Source organism: Cygnus atratus, chromosome 3, assembly GCF_013377495.2.
Source record: "Cygnus atratus isolate AKBS03 ecotype Queensland, Australia chromosome 3, CAtr_DNAZoo_HiC_assembly, whole genome shotgun sequence".
NCBI classification, from domain to species: Eukaryota; Metazoa; Chordata; class Aves; order Anseriformes; family Anatidae; genus Cygnus; species Cygnus atratus.
The window spans coordinates 87,107,771-87,126,679 of NC_066364.1; the positions used below are offsets into that span (position 1 = coordinate 87,107,771).

At 36.4% G+C, this 18,909-nt stretch overlaps 1 protein-coding gene across 2 annotated transcripts in view; it reads left to right on the top strand.

Moving 5' to 3' along the window:
* TTC27 (tetratricopeptide repeat domain 27) overlaps positions 1 to 15,384 on the top strand; it is a 109,750-nt gene extending 94,366 nt beyond the window's left edge. The window contains exons 16-20 of one of the 2 annotated variants that reach the window (XM_035564946.2): positions 2,096 to 2,261; positions 6,964 to 7,161; positions 11,009 to 11,120; positions 11,746 to 11,846; positions 15,137 to 15,384. In XM_035564946.2, the coding sequence (XP_035420839.1) occupies positions 2,096 to 2,261; positions 6,964 to 7,161; positions 11,009 to 11,120; positions 11,746 to 11,846; positions 15,137 to 15,259 (700 nt within the window). In that variant the 3' untranslated portion in view covers positions 15,260 to 15,384. The remainder of the gene's footprint in view (positions 1 to 2,095; positions 2,262 to 6,963; positions 7,162 to 11,008; positions 11,121 to 11,745; positions 11,847 to 15,136) is intronic. The other variant, XM_035564954.2, reaches the window with a different exon arrangement.
* The last annotated feature ends 3,525 nt before the right edge of the window (positions 15,385 to 18,909 follow it).

Below are 18,909 nucleotides of genomic sequence, written 5' to 3' on the forward strand. Positions count from 1 at the left end.
TTAAAAAAAAAAAAACAACACTTAAAATCTGGTATCAGTTTATACAGTTATGCAGTCATGGGGAAAAACAAGAAAGAAAAAGAATAGTAAGTTTACATATAAGGAACATTAAGCGTATGATGGAAATGTGGGAACTAATATTGTAAATAAATTGAAGAGATGATTAGATATGTTAATGGGAGCAGGAGGGAAGAGAAAGTGAAGGTTGAATGACTGCTTAAGGCTAAAAAGTGTAGTAGAAGTCAAAAGCTTGTTTTACCTTTTCATTAGTTTCTTGCATCTTCAGTAGTGCATTAAGAATGCACAGTTTAATTATCAAATCATATAGTGCTTCCTCTATTAATTTTTCTGTAGCCTTTTTGAAAATAAGGTGATTGCACATTTATACCAAAATCACTTTCCTCACTGTGTTTTTTTAATCTTAGACTGCTTCTGATAGATTGCTCTTCCCTTTGCATAGAGTTCAAGAGTATGTTAAGTGCTCAGTGTATTGGCTAATGCTTGATTCATAAAAGTATCTGTAATCAAAATCATTTTCATTCATCAGTTACGAGGCTGAGACACTACTGAATGATCAGTTTCACTTTGATTATGATTGTGAATCTGCTCTTGTGATTTAACGTGCTAAATGTAACATCAAAAACAGTAAAGAGGGGTAGGTTTTGACCTTTTTTTCCAAGTAAATCATGTTGGAGAGGAATATGTGTAGAGGAAACCATAAGATGGTTTTATATGATAATAGCTGAGTGTGTCCTCTATTTGCTCTGGAATAGCTACTTGAAATATATTATTTGTCTAATCACTCATACATAAAGACTGTGTACGATTTTGTTTAATTCACTTTGAAAACAGAGTGTATCTGTTGTAGTTTGCTTCAGTATAATTTATTTTGGGGGAGAAAAGCAGTGGTGAAAGTGTTCACTTATTTTTCAAGCCTACTAACCACAAAAAAAAAGGAAAAAAAAAAGAAAAGGATGGGGAAGAGAGGACTGAGAAAAAGAAAAATAAGATATTAAAGCTAATTGTTTTCTTTTGCTCCAGCCAGGCTCTTAAATCAGTCCCACCCAAGAGTTGTTCATTTGGTTAAGGCTTAGCAGTGTAATTCCACAGAGAAATAGAAAATGTGTAAGTTTTTTGAAAACACTATGCAAACAGCTTGCTGACACCCAAATGAAAGGCGTTTTGTTGTGTTTTGGATTTGTTTGTTTTTTAAGAGTCCACACACTTTATGTATTCTGAATTTCCTTAAGAAGAAAAAAATGTGATGAAACTAGAATCTACTATTCAGTTTACCTGATAATTTTCTATGAGTTCTAGGAGGTCTTTGAAATTTAGATCTTATTTTTCTCAAAACAAACGGGCTGTTCCTCTGTCCTTTGGGTGAGAGATTCCTGGTTTCCAAGGCAGCATAGTGCACTGGTGCTGTGTACTCGCTCCAGTTTGGATATGAACTGGTTCACGTGTTGCACTGGATAAAGATACTCCATCATATGATTACATAGGGGGTTCATTTTGAGAACCTAGAGGACTTTTAGTGTAGCAAGTGATGATTTGAGAAACAGGATTTACATCCCATCCCTTTGGTATCTTGTCATCATTTCACAGTTCTAAGATGAAAAGAATCAGTGTCATTCTGCACCTGCCATGACCTCAGTTATGGAAAAATAAATTCTTTAAGTTGCAAAGTTGGGTTTTTAAATTATTTTTAATGTGTTCTGCAATTGTAGTGTGAGTAAGGTTATTTTCTCATGGTTTCAGTTAAAAATTCAAGAAAGAAAATATCAACATAAATGGCACAATTACAGTGAATTTTTGCGCTCTGCATACATAACTTTGCCAGAATGTAGTTGAGAGCTAACATAGAGGTAACCTAGGTCAGACAACAGAGCATACTGAGGAGTGAACTGACAGAAAGTAATTGGCAAGAGAAGACAAGGAAGTGTCAGTATTATAAATTGTGAACGACAATTTTTACATTGTATTGTTTTTTAAACAGATTTATAAAAATAGCCTTTTAGTTGATAGAATGACAATTGATTTTCATATACTTGTATAGAATCTTCTTTCTTTTTCTTCTTTTTTTATTATTATTTAGAATCAAAGCATTTCGAACCCTCCAGGAAGCACTCAAGTGCAACTATGAGCACTGGCAAATTTGGGAGAACTATCTTCTCACCAGTACAGATGTTGGAGAGTTTTCAGAAGCAATTAAAGCTTATCACCGGCTTATGGACTTAAGAGAAAAGTACAAGGATACACAGGTGGGGGAGTTTTCGTAGTAAGTCATTCTATGTTTTTTCTTGTGAGGCAGAGAATACTGCTGATAATTTTATCAGTAATGATAGTGCGCGTACCAATGAAGTTATGTAGGCAAGCCATTTAAATTTTTGATATCTGGACTGTAATGACTTAAGTATCTAAAACAAAAACGAACAAACAGGAAAACCTTTGCATCCAGATTGTTTCAGACAATGTAAAAGGGCAAATGAACCTGGCAGTTTTCAGGTCTATTCTTAAATAAAAGGCAGTGCAAAACCCTACCTTTCCACATTGTTCCTGCATATGTCTGTATCAGAAGTAATATAAATTAATTTAGCTTAAAGAAAGGCGAGCTTTTCCAGTGTGTTTGAAAATTCCACAGAAGAGCCTTTGAAAGTGAGTTATGTTTCATAGATAGGAATTGATGAATGCATTATAGTCAGAATGATGGCTCTTAATAATCCGGAACAGATATATTCTCTTCTTTCAGGTTATATTTAATATTTGTAGGAGTCACAGATTTTGATACACTACTAAACTAATTAATAATAAAACAGAAGGTAGGAATTTAGAGAGGAAAAAAAATACAGACACAAAAGAATAAATACTCTAATTCAACCAGTTTCTTCCAGTGCTAATTCATTGCAGTTCTTTGTGAAAACAGAAAACAGTCATTGGACCTTCATATACAAATCACTTTTAGCCCAATCAGTGTTGCAGGATTCCTTTTGGGAGACTGAATGCATCAAATAAGAGTGTGCGCTTGAATATTTATAATTTGAAATGTCCTTGGTTTGTGTAATTACAACAGATACATTGATATATATTTAATTTTCTGCGTAGTATCCAGTCATATTTGTAAATCACTGATTTCTTCCAATAACAGTAAGGCATTTATATCTTCCTCTGTGATTTCTGTTATGTCATTGCTGTTTTTCTGCACTAGACTTCTGAGTTCAGAATGGAGCTTTGAGAAATTTTGCATTTAAGTTATTCTAGTAATTAAATGATGTTATCCTTGTGGCAAAGGTTCTGAGATCAGGATATCATGAGGCTGAATATGAGTATGTACAGATGCTGCAGACAGAACTTAATAAGGAGAAACAGAAGGGCTCTTTACAAATGATCAACAATACAATAAAACGTTACAAGAGGGGAGGTACTTATCAAAATTCCCTGTTTCCTAGTAGTCCCTTATAATATTTAAAGCATGCTCTCTTACCTCCCTTTTACTGGTTCTTAAAATTCTTTAAATTTCTGTATTTGCTTTTATATTCATGAACTTACTGAGAAATATACCTTGACAACTTTTACTTATTGAATTATGTATAACTTCAGATAGTAGATGAGTCATTGGAAAGGACCTGAGGAGAAAGCTTGTTGTAACTTTCTTCTTAGCCTCTGAAATATTAGTCTGAGGCTGTAAATGCAGCCAAGAAATTTCTGCAACTGCTAGTAACACTGCTTTGCACAACATGCACACTTGTGGAAACAAGAAATATTTTTTTACTTGGAAAGTTGCAGTTCTGTAAATAACAAAATTATTTTGCAGGTGGAAAAACTGTTTAGCTATGCTTTCAGAAACCGGATTTTCATCTTGTACTGTCAAAGAATATGAATTCATAAGTATGGACAATATGGTTCCTCTGCAACTTCTCTGCTCTTGAGAATCTAACATATTTTCTCTTACCATTCCCATCAAATGCCATTCTCACTTCAGTGGTTCATACTGACAGACCCTTTTCTAATAAAAGGCTGCAAGGAAGTGTTCCAAGGGGATTTTGAGGAGAGAGGGTTGATACTTCTTGAAGTCCTCTGCCTTTTAAGTAGCTCACTAATGACAATTGTCTTTCTTATAAAAGTTTAATTTGGGAGGGGTGTAGGGAGAGATCATAGACTGCAGAGTTGTCATTTTGGATCTGGTATCTGAGGGTTCTTTTTCTGAGCACAGTCAAGCTTGATTCGCATTAGTTAAGCTTCTAAAAACGGTTTGAAGTGAATTTTTATATGAAAGGAACTGTTTGGAGAACAATTGTGGAATGAGACTAACTGATCACAGCATTTAAAAATGATTGTGTTCGTTAGTATGTCTAAGGTGTTGTCCCCATGTCCCCATTTCATTTAGTTTTTGTTAAACACGCATTCTCAAAAGAAAAGGAGGAAGAAGAATGCAGATGCTGTGACATACTAACCACAAATAGTGGGCACAGTGGTCGTATGGGGCACAGTTCATTAAAAGGGGCAAACCAAAAAAAAAATAACACTATTGCTTGTGTAGGATCCTGGGCAGCAGAGCATTGCTTGAACAGTTCAGTGCATGTGGCAGCTTAATTCTCTCAGATATAAATTAAAATAGGCAATGGTCTAAAATGGAATGCTCTGTTAGCCTACTACTACTTCTTGATCATTAGCACAATTCACCTGCAATTCTAAATAGCTTTATTGAACAGTTGGGCACAGCCAAGTAGCGTTAATCATTCATTAGTATTTAATGGACCCTTTAATCTGGGCTTTCACACCAGTTTTATTTTAACTGCTGTACTGCTAATGTTTACGTGCTGAATTACAGAAAAATGAGAAATTACTATGATTAAAGTGAAAGCAAAGCATGAACTCTATGGGAATAAGAGTTATGTTTCAGTTGCTAAATCCTACTGACTGAGGAAACTTTTTTCATGTGCAAATAAAATATATGTCTATAAAATGTTTTATAACTATATGTGATACCCATCTGGACTTTTAGAGTTTAGAGGAACAATTTTGTTACCATAAACTTGAGAAATTGAGAAGTCATACATATATGAATCCTCAGGACCAGTTTTAGTTCTTTATCAAAACGGATCACAAAGTTTCTTCTTACACCTCTTCTATGTTATGCATGACAATGCAAAGCTAATGGAAATACCAGCACTTGCTTGTGTTTTTCAAACAAATAATTATACAACACCCAATTGGTTTAATGCTGTGTTTTATTCCCTTAGTTTCCAAAACATGAATGCAATATGAATTTCAGAACTTTTGGACTATTAATAGTTGATCAGATTTTCTATCATCCTAGGTCAAAATCTGAGCCCTTTATAATAGAAAAAAAAACAGGCTATTATTTTGTATGTGATATATTCCTACAGTTTTGGTGTTGAGGGTGCATTTAGCTGATGTTCAGATATTTCTGCTGTTGAATCTGAAAAGAAATTGGGGAGATGGAGGGGTTTTTTTTTCACTTTCTGTTAAATATTCATTTCATAACAAGATCAGACATTTTGATTTGATTTTTTGCAAAGGACTTAATTTGTTTAAACTCAGTAATTATTCATTAGATTGTATGTTACTTGAATCATTCTGTATAAGGAAAGTTTTGGAACAATGACATCATAAATTCTAAACTTCACATGTTTTTATTTAAAGTGTAATGTCCTTTGATGTTGTGATAATTTTTGTCTTACTTGCTGCCACTAAACTACATCTTGGTTTGTGAGGATGCCTCACCGCCCTACTTCTGCTACAGTAGCAGTATGTTTTTTGTGGTTTGTGGTTGATCATCTTTGAAAATTATTTATATTAGTTGGTTGATATTAGTATTGTTATTAATGTAGTTTCATAGTAAATATGAATTTATGGACAAAAATGTTGAAGTGTTAAAGTTGCCAAATGAGTGTTTGTATACCCTTCACCTGCCTATCTTGAATGAAAACCTTAAGAGACTTTCATTTATTTTTATTGTTAAGATTATTTCTTTGCTGGTTTCTCTCCTGTACTACACAGGAAAGGTAGTTCTCATTAAGCCATAGCTTACATAGGTTTAATTTTCTTCTAACTTGATCCAGTGCCTTCATTGATTTACGTTTGTTGCTTCCATTTTTATGAGAAGGAACTGAGGTGCAGTGAAACTGTCTTCTAATTCTGTGTGTCCAATTCAAGACCCAGACTCATGCTTTTTTTTTTTTTTTTTTTTTTTTTTTTGTGGGCTACTTGGTGTTATGTAGCATTTCATACATGCAAAGCCCGGCTCCCATCAAGTTCATCAGCAGCTGCAAGTGCTCAGCATTTCTGCAGGTCAGATCCCACATTCTCTAGTCAGTGACTCAGAAAGTTATGTCATTAAATGAGTACTTGTAAAAAGTTTGATTGAACTGACCTGACGAGTAATTCACTAGAAATACATTAAACACAGAATTTCCCAGGGTAGCCTTCAGTTGACTTCCAATTTTCCATCTCATCCAGTTTATAACTTTCAATTTCTGCAGGCAACTAAATAAAGGTCTTGTAAACAACAGTGTCTTCCATTACCTCAAATGCTCTGGTTCAGCCTGTTTACTAATATTTTCTATAGCCATATTGCAACATAAAAATATCTTTGTGATGCTGCTGCAATTTCCTATGCTATCCTCTTGCACACTAGGCTGTCAGGATAACCCAACATTTCTATCTTAACTCTTTCACCTCTATATCTTCTCCAACCATAGAATCTTGTAGATGAAGTTTAAATTAGTTGAATTATTCCCCTAATAATCTATTTCTTCATATATTTGAAGAATATGTATATATGTAGGAGTATTCATATAATCCTATATTCGCTATATGGCGTTACATTTGTTTTTTAGTGATCCATGAATAGAGACCAAATGCTAGAGATACCAAGATGCTCATTATATATACTGATGTTGATTTGAGTTGAAACAAAACTTTCCTGCTACTTTTTTTAAGGTGCTGGCTATTCTGGTCAGGGCGGTAGTGAATGGGATGGCAGATCCTACTGGAGAGGTAGCAAGTGGATTGAAGGGGAAATTGCAAGAGCTCCTGGGCCGAGTGACTTCACGAGTGACAAATGATGGGGAAATCTGGAGACTTTATGCCCAACTTTATGGAAATGGACAGAGTGATAGCAGTGAAGATATTGAAAAGGTAAATGTGTTGTGATTTTTGTTTTTATCGATACACGCTTGTGGTACAAACTTTGTTCTCTAGCAAACTAAGTATGATAGTAAGACGTGCTCTAGTTCCAGATGTTTTGCTTTAGTGTTTCTATAAGCTTATCTTCTGTTTCTTGTGTTTCTACACCACACATTTTTATTATCTAACAGGACCAAGATGTTTTACATCCATTTTAAAAAATTTTTTAAAACCATCTCTTTTATCAGTATTTTATTTTAAAACATTATAACTCGATACATATTCATTGTCCTGGATTCATATTCTGAAGCTTTTCTTGGCAGCAGTCTAATAGCTATATTATGTTTTTATTTTTAATTGGGATCTACAATTCTGAAGACAAGATATTGTACCTTCTGGAGGAAAAAAAGTAGATCATAATGGCATGATTCAGTGGCATCATAAGCCATCTAAATTCTTCTTCGACACCTCTAAAGAAAAATGCACGTTGAGGTTGGTCTGTTACTCAGAGTTCCCAGCTCAAAAGTACTTTGTCCTTGCTTACCTTAAAATGGACTTAATATTGCTAAGTAATTCTTAACCTGTTAAGCTGTTGGCTCTTCTTTACCTGTCTTTCTTTTAGCTATGATAACTTCCATCTCTTTTCCTATCACTTCCAAGGTAATTGAGATGATTGCACTTTCCAAAAATAACATCTTTGCAGTGCTGCAAGTGTTTACTTTGTTGTATGCTAGACTGTGCTTTGCATTTGGTGTTAAATTTCCAAAATTCAAATGGCCTTGCGCACTCCAAAAATACTTATGGGTTATCAGATCTTCACTGAAGCTGAAAATACACAAGGTCAGCTTTCAGTATGTGTTTCCTAGTGGGGGTACGCCTTTGGCCAGGGCAAAAATGTCAGTCTAGAGGGTTGCTTGTCACTTGATATCCAGTATATTATGCAGATAGCTGGGCCTACAAATCGTATGCTGTGGGGTTAAAGTTGTAATTATTTGGGCCTTGTTCAGTGTCTTCTTATTCATGCTCTGCTCTGTGAAATGTCTTGTATAGTCCTTGTCAGTGTCCATGATATCTCCAATTCCTCCCTCTTTTTTCTTCCTTTTTTATTTTTTTTTTTTTACAGCTGAATGACAAAAAGGGATTTGGCCCATTTAGAATTCAGAAATACAGACACTGCAATATCCTGTAATATATCCTCAGATTCTTACTCAGACATGCAAACGAGCAGAGGCCCTGTCTATATTATAAATGTAATCATATCAGGATCTGGTTACATCACAGTATTTTTCACTAACCCAGTTAAAAAACATGGTTTCAATTTGTAGAGTAGACAGGAATTTAACTGTGTTTCCTAATCAGACTCGTTATGGAACATGTGGTCTAGCTTGCCTTGCAAACTCTGATCATGTTTATAAATACTTAAGGTATGCCTACGTGCATGTCCAAATATCATAGTGTGATGGTACCACAGAGCAAAACTGTCTACAGCCACGGCATAAACTAATTTACAATACACTAGATAGCTACTGGTAGCTTTTCTGATCTCACTGATATCATATTATAAAGCAAAAATGTGAAAAACTGAGTATTTATTTGGCACAAGTATCATCTTGTGTCAGATATTAAGTGAATATAGTTATCTTTAGAAAAATTCCAGGTGTATTATTGCAGTTTTCAACCCACATTTATTGTTCAACAGGACAGTGAATTCTGAAAGGGTATTATTTACTTTTTTGTGGCATCACAGGACACAGAAATGGAAAAGATCTATCATAGTATTGTGTACCTCCTTACAAATGCAGAGTTTGACCTTTGTTCCATAATGCAATACCATATTTAATACAGATTTAATTATATTTAGTCAGTGCTGTACTTAACGCTTCATCTGACAGAACAGCCTTGTCTGTCTGGATATTGTGGAGGGGTTTTTGTGGTGTTATTTTTTCCTGTTTGTTTATTTGCCTTTCTGTTCTAATGTTACATCTGACACCATGAATCACTAGGGTCTACAGCTACAATTCAACACACTGCTTTGTAAGTTGAATCAAAGTCAGATGGGGGTTACAAGTTAGGAGTGTAAAACCATTGCTTTTTTTACTTAGTACATATTTCTTTTTAAAATTCCATGTATCTGACTTGCCACCACATTGAACACTACATTATTTGCTGTGCTGAACCCAGTCCACCCCTTTCCCACCAAACAATCTTTCCAACCTTCAAGTTGCCTGCTGATCCAGACCCAGGTCACTGAAAACCTTCTGTTCCTTAAAGTCTCCCCAGCTCATTGCTGTTTCCTTCCAGGATTCCAGGATAAATCCATGATCCAGAAGTGCAAACAAACAACCCATCAGGCTTTGAATTCTTTCCCTTCCCTGACATCCATCATCAAAACTTGCTTCTCTGACTCAGATACATGCAGATTAAAATCAGGCTGCTGTAAACAAGCCTGTTGTTCCTTCTCTTGGAAGTTCTTGCCTCTATTGCCCAGTGCTACCACCAACTGTGACCTAGGCTATTATGGCAGGAAAAAAAAATTTAATTTGCTCTGGTTTGACTTAATACATCTTTACTGCCATTTGCAGCCATTCAGCAGCATGAACGGTTCAATTGCCCATGTTGGAACTCCAGTAGGAGAGAGAAAGATATGGGGTTTATCAGCCTAGAAGCTTATATTTAATCTGTCCATGTTCTGCAATCAGAAGTCTTTCTTGTGCTCTTGTACATATACTGCACTGAAAGATTTTTCTTCCTTTATATAATACTTAAACTCTTTAAAAAGATGATTGAAGAGTTGTCATTGAACCAAGCCAGGCAACTTTTCACATGCATTTGTCTTTAGTATTTCTGATGATATAGGAAGAAAACAAAACAAGAAAGCAAAAATTGATTTTTGCTTCTCGGTTTTTTTTCTCCTATTGATTTGTGTGCTTTGATTTAGCCAACTGAACTTTTATGAAGTGAGCTAAGGGATTTAATGAAATACATTTTTAGATTATTCTGTGAATTTTGAATTTAGATTATTCTATGAATTATGTGTATCATTTTGAGCCGTGGTATGTCCTGACTTCTATTCATGACCTCCTTAAATACAAATATAATTAATTTCACTCATGAACTGTTTATTTCTTCTTCTGGCTAATGGAGTACTAATTCTCATACTACATCACCGGATTTCCATTGTCCAGTTTTGTTGTAAACAAAAATTACAATAATGAGATGAGTTGGCAGATTTTATTCTTTCTTGTCCTTAAACCACAGGAAAACAAAAGCTTTCCTTTACTTTCCATGTGTCTTTCATGCTCTTTGTTATACTTGTTTTCTTAATGGGTTGCTCCTGCCATCTTGTTTACAATTATTTTCTTCATTTTTCCTGTTCACAGTGAGAACCAGTGCAGTATAGCAACTAATAGATGTCTGTAAAATATATACTCATCAAAAATACATATATAGAAAGAAAGCTTTGATGTTTTCAGTTAGCATTTAATAGTTACAAAATCACTTTTCCAAGTGTGAGTACAAGTATTTTCCACTTTTTCATGTGCATTTAATTATGATGACTTGGCAAACATGGGTCACATCCATCAGTCTAGACAGATTTTTAAAAGATAAAAATTAGACACATGTTACTTTATATGCCTGTCATACTTGAGATACAATATCAGTGAAGAACATCTGTGTTACAGCTGGTGCTTACTGTTGTGGAGAAGGATACTACTCCAACTCAAAGAAAATCAAACACAGTAAAGATGCATTCGTTTTCTGGACTGAGCATCAATTTCAGAGCTGCTTAAAACTAAATTAGTGTCCTAGTTTGTTTTCATGCATAGTGATCGTTTTTCTTTTTTTTCTCTCCTTGCAGTCACTGCAGTGTCTTACAAAGGCACATAAATGTGAAATTCAATCAAGTGACTGGGAGAAAGATGTTTCTTCTTTTAAGGAAGTGGTGAAAGGAGCCGTAGAGATTGCACATGGTATGTTCTACCTGAGTAGAGTTAATATTATACATGAAGAGTGTAGCAAATATTTATTAAGCAAAGTAATAAAATTATACCTTATCCATTATATTTATTCCTACTTTTGGGAGTCTTCTAACATAGAACATGTTAGACTTGAAATGAAGTAAAGATTGTGTTAGGGGAGTCAACAAACATTATGCATGATAAACACAATTGATTTCATGTTTACCAATGTATTTCATGGTCTAAGAATTTCATAGTGCAAATGAAAAATGCATCAGTAGTTCACTCAGTCCTCAAATTGTCACATTTGATTGACAGTGCCATACCAACATCTCCAGGATGGTTGTGTGTATACTTTATGGGTGGGAGATGTACAGAAGTTAAACTCAGTAGGACTATTCACTCTGTGCTGTAATATTCATGTTTAAGAAGGATTCCTTTAGTCATAGACTGGGTCTAGATTGATTTTCTCAAAATTAGCTGTCATTCTTTTTCTTTGAGTTTCTTTTTTAGGATATTGCATTCAAACATTATATATGGAAAATATCAAGGTATTTTAATTGAATGTTGTTTAAAGATAATTGATATAGACATAATGTTTTTTGTTTGTTCTGTGGTCCTTCTCTTCGGATTCTAGTTGCTATAAAATGCAGCAAGCGCAAATCTAATTATCAGGAAGCTTTACAGATACTTTCTTCAGCTCGGCTCAACTTACGTGGCTTGTCATCCAAAGCAAAGGTAGGAATGTTTGAACAAAATACCCTTCTTCTGTTGCCAGAACCCATTTTTCTGTTTTAAGTCATTTGTAGATAAAAATAGTATCTTTCTGTCCCAGTGTATCATCAAAAAGATGTTCACCTCTACATTGTTAAGGATTCCAGTTGTACATAGACTTGTATTTCCTTTCTTCCTGCTAGGATTTGACTGCTACTGTAAAATTTCAATGTTATCTTTCAGACTAAGTTAGAATTGTACTTAGTGTTGGGCAAACAGACTGAATTGTTTGGAAGAAATCAGTCATTTCAAGACCTGCTCCTTAATGTTGTGTAGTTATGGGGAACACGGGGCAGTCTGAGAAGAAAGTGCATATAAACCTCTAGAAGGGACCAAAGTGTGTAAGGACTACTTTACGTCACTTGAAAGTGTTTTAGAAACGTTTATTGAGAGACAAAACGCATATTTAATAACGTTGTCATGAATGCTCTACCAATTCAAATAGTAATTATTTGGAAAAGATTATCATACTTGAATCATGTTTGGATTTTGGAGTTACAGTTTCTGCCTCTGTAGCCAGTCACCCAAAGAGCCAAGTCTGTTTCTACACCATTATTATCCTAATTTTATCCACTATCTCATGTGAGACACAGTCACAGCTTGAGACACAATTGTTTATTCCACATCAGTCAAGTTCTCAATTACGTTTTTGTTCAAAATGCACTTAATGTCCTAAAGAAGTATTCTTCCTGGCTGTGTGTGAGGTTTAGTAAATGTGAATTACAGAGCATAAGTTTTATAACATGTGCTTGTGTTACAAAGTGTTGATCCATCATCACTGTGTTAAACTTGGCTCGTTCTCTTAAGTCCTATAATTTTAAGGATAAAGAGCCTTGGAAAGCTGTATAAGCAGACACAAGCCAGCTCCATAACTAACGGTGCTTTTAGATACTAGCATATTTAAGTCTTAGGAATGTGGCCCAAAAAAAAAGGCCATAATTTGTATGTTGTGTTGTGATTCACAAAATGGTTTAAAAAAAAAGCCTGTAGACTGTAGAGAAAGCAAGAATACTTGACATAAATGATACAAACAGAAGTACAGGTGGTTTATATTATACCAGATCTTGCAGTCTATCAAAGATTAAGAATAGTTCAGTGTAGTAAAATGTATTTTTAATTCCTGAAGGTTCTAATTTAATTAATATTTATACTGTTGTCAGATGATGGTTTCTCTAAGCTTTATGGCGTTTCTGTGAAAACTGACATGGTAGAGATAAAGCTGTTGGTGTGACCTAATTGTTTTCACATACTTTTCAAGAATCCATCTTATTTTTAATTTGAAGTCAAATTGATTGTCCAAAGTATGTTGATTGTGGGTTTAAAAACATCAGTATCTTCTGTAAGATGCTATGCACAAACAGTTTAACACTGTTTGTGTCCAAACTCAACAGCAGCATCTTCTTGCTTCCTCATGAATAAATACTAGTGTACAATTGTTCTGTGTTTTTTCTTTTAATACAGAAAAAGACTTTAAAAAAAAAAAAAAAAGAGGGGTTGGAGTCTCTAAGACCAGACTTGGTAGTTAAGGTGTCAGAATGAACAAAGGAGCAGTGAAAATAACTTTTAAAAGATAAAAGTTCAAAATTTCGTAGTCGGGAGGTGCAATTGGACTAAATCAGTAGGTCTTGTACAAGTGCAACAATGTCGCTTCTCAGACTTCTCACCTTTACTTGGTTCTCCATCTCTGAGAATCCAGTCCCTGCATTGTGCCACACATGATGTGGCCAGACTCTGCGAAAAGTTGCCCTGAGAAAATGTGCTGTTAATGTGCTCCTTTCTGTACAGAGCCTTCTGGGCAGTCGCATGCTCCGGCAAATAGCATAGTGGTCTCCCTTCTCCTTGGCCCCATGCATCATTCAGATCTGACAGGTGGGGTCTCCAAACAGGAGAGAGGTCATGGAGCTGTATCGTAAATGCATGAAATGTGGGTGCTGTCGTGGGGAAATGTGAGGCACAAACCCAAAGAGCGATGGTGCATGAAACTTCCCCAGGCTGCATCTAGTTGAATAGAACTCTTTAACTGTGTGGGGAAAAAAATGAATAAATAATTACATCATCCTGATTTATTGAGCTGTCTTAGCCAGAAAGAACTGAACTTTTGTCACATCTTCAGTGTGAGGTTTTGGGGCTGAAAGTCAGAAAAGCCTCTGTACTTGCAGCAGGAACATGTTCATGTTTTCTTGGAAGATGTTGCTTTGTTCAGTGACAAGACTGTTCTGAAGTACATTGAAAACCTTGGTTCAGGCCATTTAAGTACATTTTTGTTTATTTACATATCTGTGTTGTTTCATTATATTTTGATGATACAATGATGACATGTACTGCAGAATAACTTCTCTTTTCTGGGTTTGTTTTGTCTCTAAACATTGTTTTTTTGTTGTATCAGATGAAATATGAATCACTCTCCCTTTACATAATAAAGGGGAAACATGTTTGGGTGTCCCCCCACCATGCTTATGTGGAGTGGTACCTCACGTAGCCTCCGTAGTAAGTCAAATGACAGCTCGTGGCCTTGCAATAGCAACATGTTCTGTCTAGCTCCAGTCAGACCTTGTGTATCTCAAGACTAGTCATTTAGCATTCCTCCCCCATGGTTTCCCTGTAAATATATGAAATGTATGATTGCTCATGAGTTAGCTACTTTGTGTTTTTGTTAATGTCTTATGGTCTTTAAGAACAAACTATTTTTAGTACTTGCTAGTGCTTTTTTTCTCTTGTATAAATTAATTACGCACAGATGCATGTCTCAGCCCATGCACGTCTTGATACTAAATGTTAAAACATATATTATTTGGGGTTTTGGAGAAAATTGCAACAGAGTATGACACTGAGAAAATAGTCACTAAAATTTCCAGCTACTACTTTATAAGCAGGTGGGTTAGTAAACTGCAGTTGGTAGTCTGACATACTCTTCAAATTTGAGTTTCATGGTAAAACTCAGAAGTCCATGGCTTTTGACCCAGTTAGGACTCAGTACAGGTCAGAGCAGAAACCTAATGTCCCCTGGGGGATTCGGCCCATTTGACAAAATACCAGGTAGCTGGTACAGGCAGCAGGTCTACATAAGTATGTGTGTATGTATATACCTTATTTGTTTTGTCACAAAATAGACTTTACAGGGAGAGGGATACCATTGTGGGTGCTAAAAATAAAGGAGGCAGGATAGTGGTTAGGAGGCTCCTGAACCCTATCTCTTTGCTGAAACACAGAAACTCTAAGTGTAGTTTAAAATCATGTTTCTATTTGTCCTGCAGCAGCTTTTTGTAGATGTAACAAGCCAGGAGGTTCACAGCGAGATAGCTGATGAAGTGACAACTATGGACAACTTGATTGCTGAACTTCAGGAGCTGAGCAACCAGCTGAGGGACCAGTGCTGAAATGCAGACCAGATTTTGTGACTGGAAGACAAGGATGACATGTTTGTTTTGCCACAGCACTTGCTGATGACATGGTAACAGTTCTAATGCAACAACAGTCGCAATAAACATTTTTCTGTACAACACTGTTCTTGTGGTCAGCTTTCTTCTGATAATAGACTGCTTTTTAAGATTATCTGTTCTCACTGTCATACAAAGTTGTGTGTCTGCTTCCTCAAGCCCAGGGTTTCTGAAACGGGGCTGGTTGTGTTTATAGGGCGATTTTTGAGGATTGGTTCTACCTGAGTGCATTACATGGACGGCGCCAGGCCCCTGCGGAGTGCCTCACCGACGGTGCTGGCAGGGCAGCAGAAGATGGCAGATGACTGAGTGGAGGCAGGAGCTGAGGCCCCCTCCCACCTGTCACACCCTCACCAGCGAGGCACACAGCCAATCGGAGGGCGCGCCTCCCTGCTACTGGCCAATCAGAGGAGCTGCAAGGCTCAGCCCACCCATGGGGGGACGCTGTGGTGGTGAGGCGTGGAAATCCCTGGGCACCCGGTGGGGCATGAGGCGCTTGAGGCTTTGGGTGGCTCTACAGGCGCTTTCCGATTGTAATTCAGTCTTAATTGCTTATAGGGGAGTTAGTCTTTTTTGTTATACAAAATAGCATGATTTACAAAGTTATTGTGTAAAGCAGTCGTATTTTGTTCAAAAATACAAAGGTTGTGTCCACGTGCAACAGACAAACACTTCAGTTGGGCCTTTTACAGACATGGGGATTTCTTCCCAGTGTTGTAGCAGTAAAACTAAAATCCAAAATACTTGCATCTGACTTTTTTTTTAATTTAGACTATTTGTCATTGTTCAATTTTTAAGCATCTTTGCTACAGCTCTTCCTAAAATAGGGTTTCTTAGAAGCCTATGTAAGATTGTTAAAATCATGATAAGTGAGGGAACTTTATTCCATTTGAGAGTGACACAGTCTCCAAAAATGTAGCTGTCTGTGTTCTAAGCACGCTCAGTTTATGGTATGGTCATTACAGATGTGGCATTATGAAATGGTGAGAGTCCCGTCCCTGAGGAGAGCTCGAAGGTAAAGGGAAACCAAACAAGTAATTGGATATGAAGCTGCAATAAAAGCGTGTTATTGTAGTGTGTGAAGGGGAAACCATCTTGACATCTTCGTAAAGCTTTGTATCCTCGTAAAGCTTTTTAGAATGAAGAATAAATTATTCTCTTGCCACTATTTTAACATGCGGTTCCCACACAAAGGATCATCTTTACAAATGGTAAATCTGCTAGTGTAGGAGAGCTGACTTGAAAACACCTAATTGAAATGGTTCAGAAAGGGAGGAGCGTTAAAGTTTATGCAGAGTGACTTTGCTGGAGATACTCGTATTTTGCTCATGTATATATATAGCAATGGGCCTCCATGATTTTTTTTTAAGGCATCAGTTTTGTAGGACTCCCACCACTACAATTGTTTTATAATTCTATTTTTATATAATTTAGCTTATTCACAGAGGAGGAAAATCTTTAAAATTATTGTTTCCAGTCTTAATTTTTCTTGTGAGGGGAGGGTTTATGTGTAGAATGATTTGGTATTAGGAGAATCTCCCAATCTTGAGATCTTATGGTAAATTTTAAACCAGAAATATATCCAACTCTCAACAAAGTAGTCATATGAAAAAGTCATTCGCTCTTCTAGTGTCTCTCCCCTGCAGTAGTTCATGCTTTCTCAGCACACATTTTCCCTCATTTGAGCCTCCCTCTCTTAGCAGATGTGTGGAATATAAACAACTTTCTTTTGCCTAATAGAGGGAAAGCTTACTACTCACAGACAGTGTATTCCTGAGGAGTGGAATGGCTAGTGTTATGGCAGCACACCAATTTTCTTGTAATAATTAATGTAATAGAGGGGAGATGTCTGCAGAAACTTAAAAACATACAATTTAAATGCATGCAGACAGTACACATGTTGTGGAGGATGGAGATGCGGGAGCTGGATCACCGTTTCAGGAGGCACTGGCTTTTCAGAACAGATCACCATCCCAGAACATCTTGGCCACTTTATCGATGAGACTGAATACCCAATGCAAATCTCTTACCAGGTATGTTCTTGCTACGCATTTCTTTGTATTAGTGGCATTTTCATCTTTCTTGGATACAAGGTGAGACTACTTTGATAAGGAGTCATCACAGAGGCCTTTTAAAGTTGGACAGAGACAAAAGCCACCTCAGTTTTGTACAATACTCATTTTCTGTACTCATGCCAGGAGTGTGTGGTTGAGAATAGCTCTAGGAGACCATTGTCCTGAAGACTATGTTACTACAGAAGTTCTGGCTGTCAAAAAGCTTTCTAGTATGGAAAGAGGAAGGAACATTTCCCAGACTGTGGACTTTCCAGCTCTCTGTCTCACAGGGAGCATCTGTCTTGTAACATGGAAATGTTTTTTCACTCACACCAGATTCATGACAACCGAGGAAGGAATCCTTGTGGGTTTAGCAAAACTGTACAGTCTTTTCCCAATGTAGTTGTCATACGTACAAACACCTCTGTACCATCTATGTTATTTTCAAGTGCTCTGTGCACATCTGTATGAGAAAAATTACTTCGTGTAGCATGCACCAGATTAAGCAGTAGTTCACAGGAATGGCTTAAACTTCATGCTAGAACTTCATGTACTTGCAGTCTTTTTTATTATTTTTTTTCTGTAGAAGCATGAGGAGTTACCAATTTTGACATCTAACTGCTAAAAGAGTTCATTTGGTGTGAAACAGGTAAAAATGAATGAGTCTAGAATTTTTCAGCCTCTGTCTACCCAGACTGGCAAAGCAGCTGTCTCAGGGTTTTGAAAGATGAGCAATAAAATAAAAGTAAAGCTTGAAAGATATGAATGTATGAAGGAGAACTTACTTGTATGGCCTAAAAGGGTTTGTTTTATGGCTTTGACTTAGTATGGTTCAACCTACAATGTTTTTTCAACTATTGGTAGTTAGAAGCCAGGGAAGATCTCCTGATTCACTGGGAGGGCTGTGTCAGCACTGAGGAAACACATGCAACTGGGTGTGGTGCTAAAAAGGCTTTTGTGGGTCTGCTCATGAGTAATGAGCAGAAGTGAATGTTTGTAGAGCTGGTAAGGCCCCGCTGAGTCAGGCAGGTCATCCTGAATAAATGTCAGTAGATAACATGTTCCACGTTGTCCTCGCTGTTCCTTCTACCACAGCAACTGGTAGGGCAGGCAGCTTTCATCCCCCCATTTGTGCAGAGGGCTCTACCAAACGTGCCTTGGAATGAAATGAAACTTGGAATAATTTTTCAGATCTAAAAATGATGTATGGCTTACATGCAAGTACAGAGGATACATTTACAAGGTTAGCTTTAGGATATGTATGTATGTTGGTTAAAACTAATTTTCAAAATAAGGCAGGGAAAAAAGGTTTTAATTTTATCTTTGGAGCATTACTGCCCAAGAAAATATAAAGTCCTTCACAAACTATTTTAGCTTAGCTCTTCTGTTAAGTATTTCTGTCTCAACATCAGTGGCTGTATGAATGATAGTACAGATGGACATAATGTATTTTAGGGGATCAGGGAACGCCAAAGAAGAAGCTATTTCCAGACTAATGCAAATTAAAATAATATACAAGTATTTAACATTGGCATT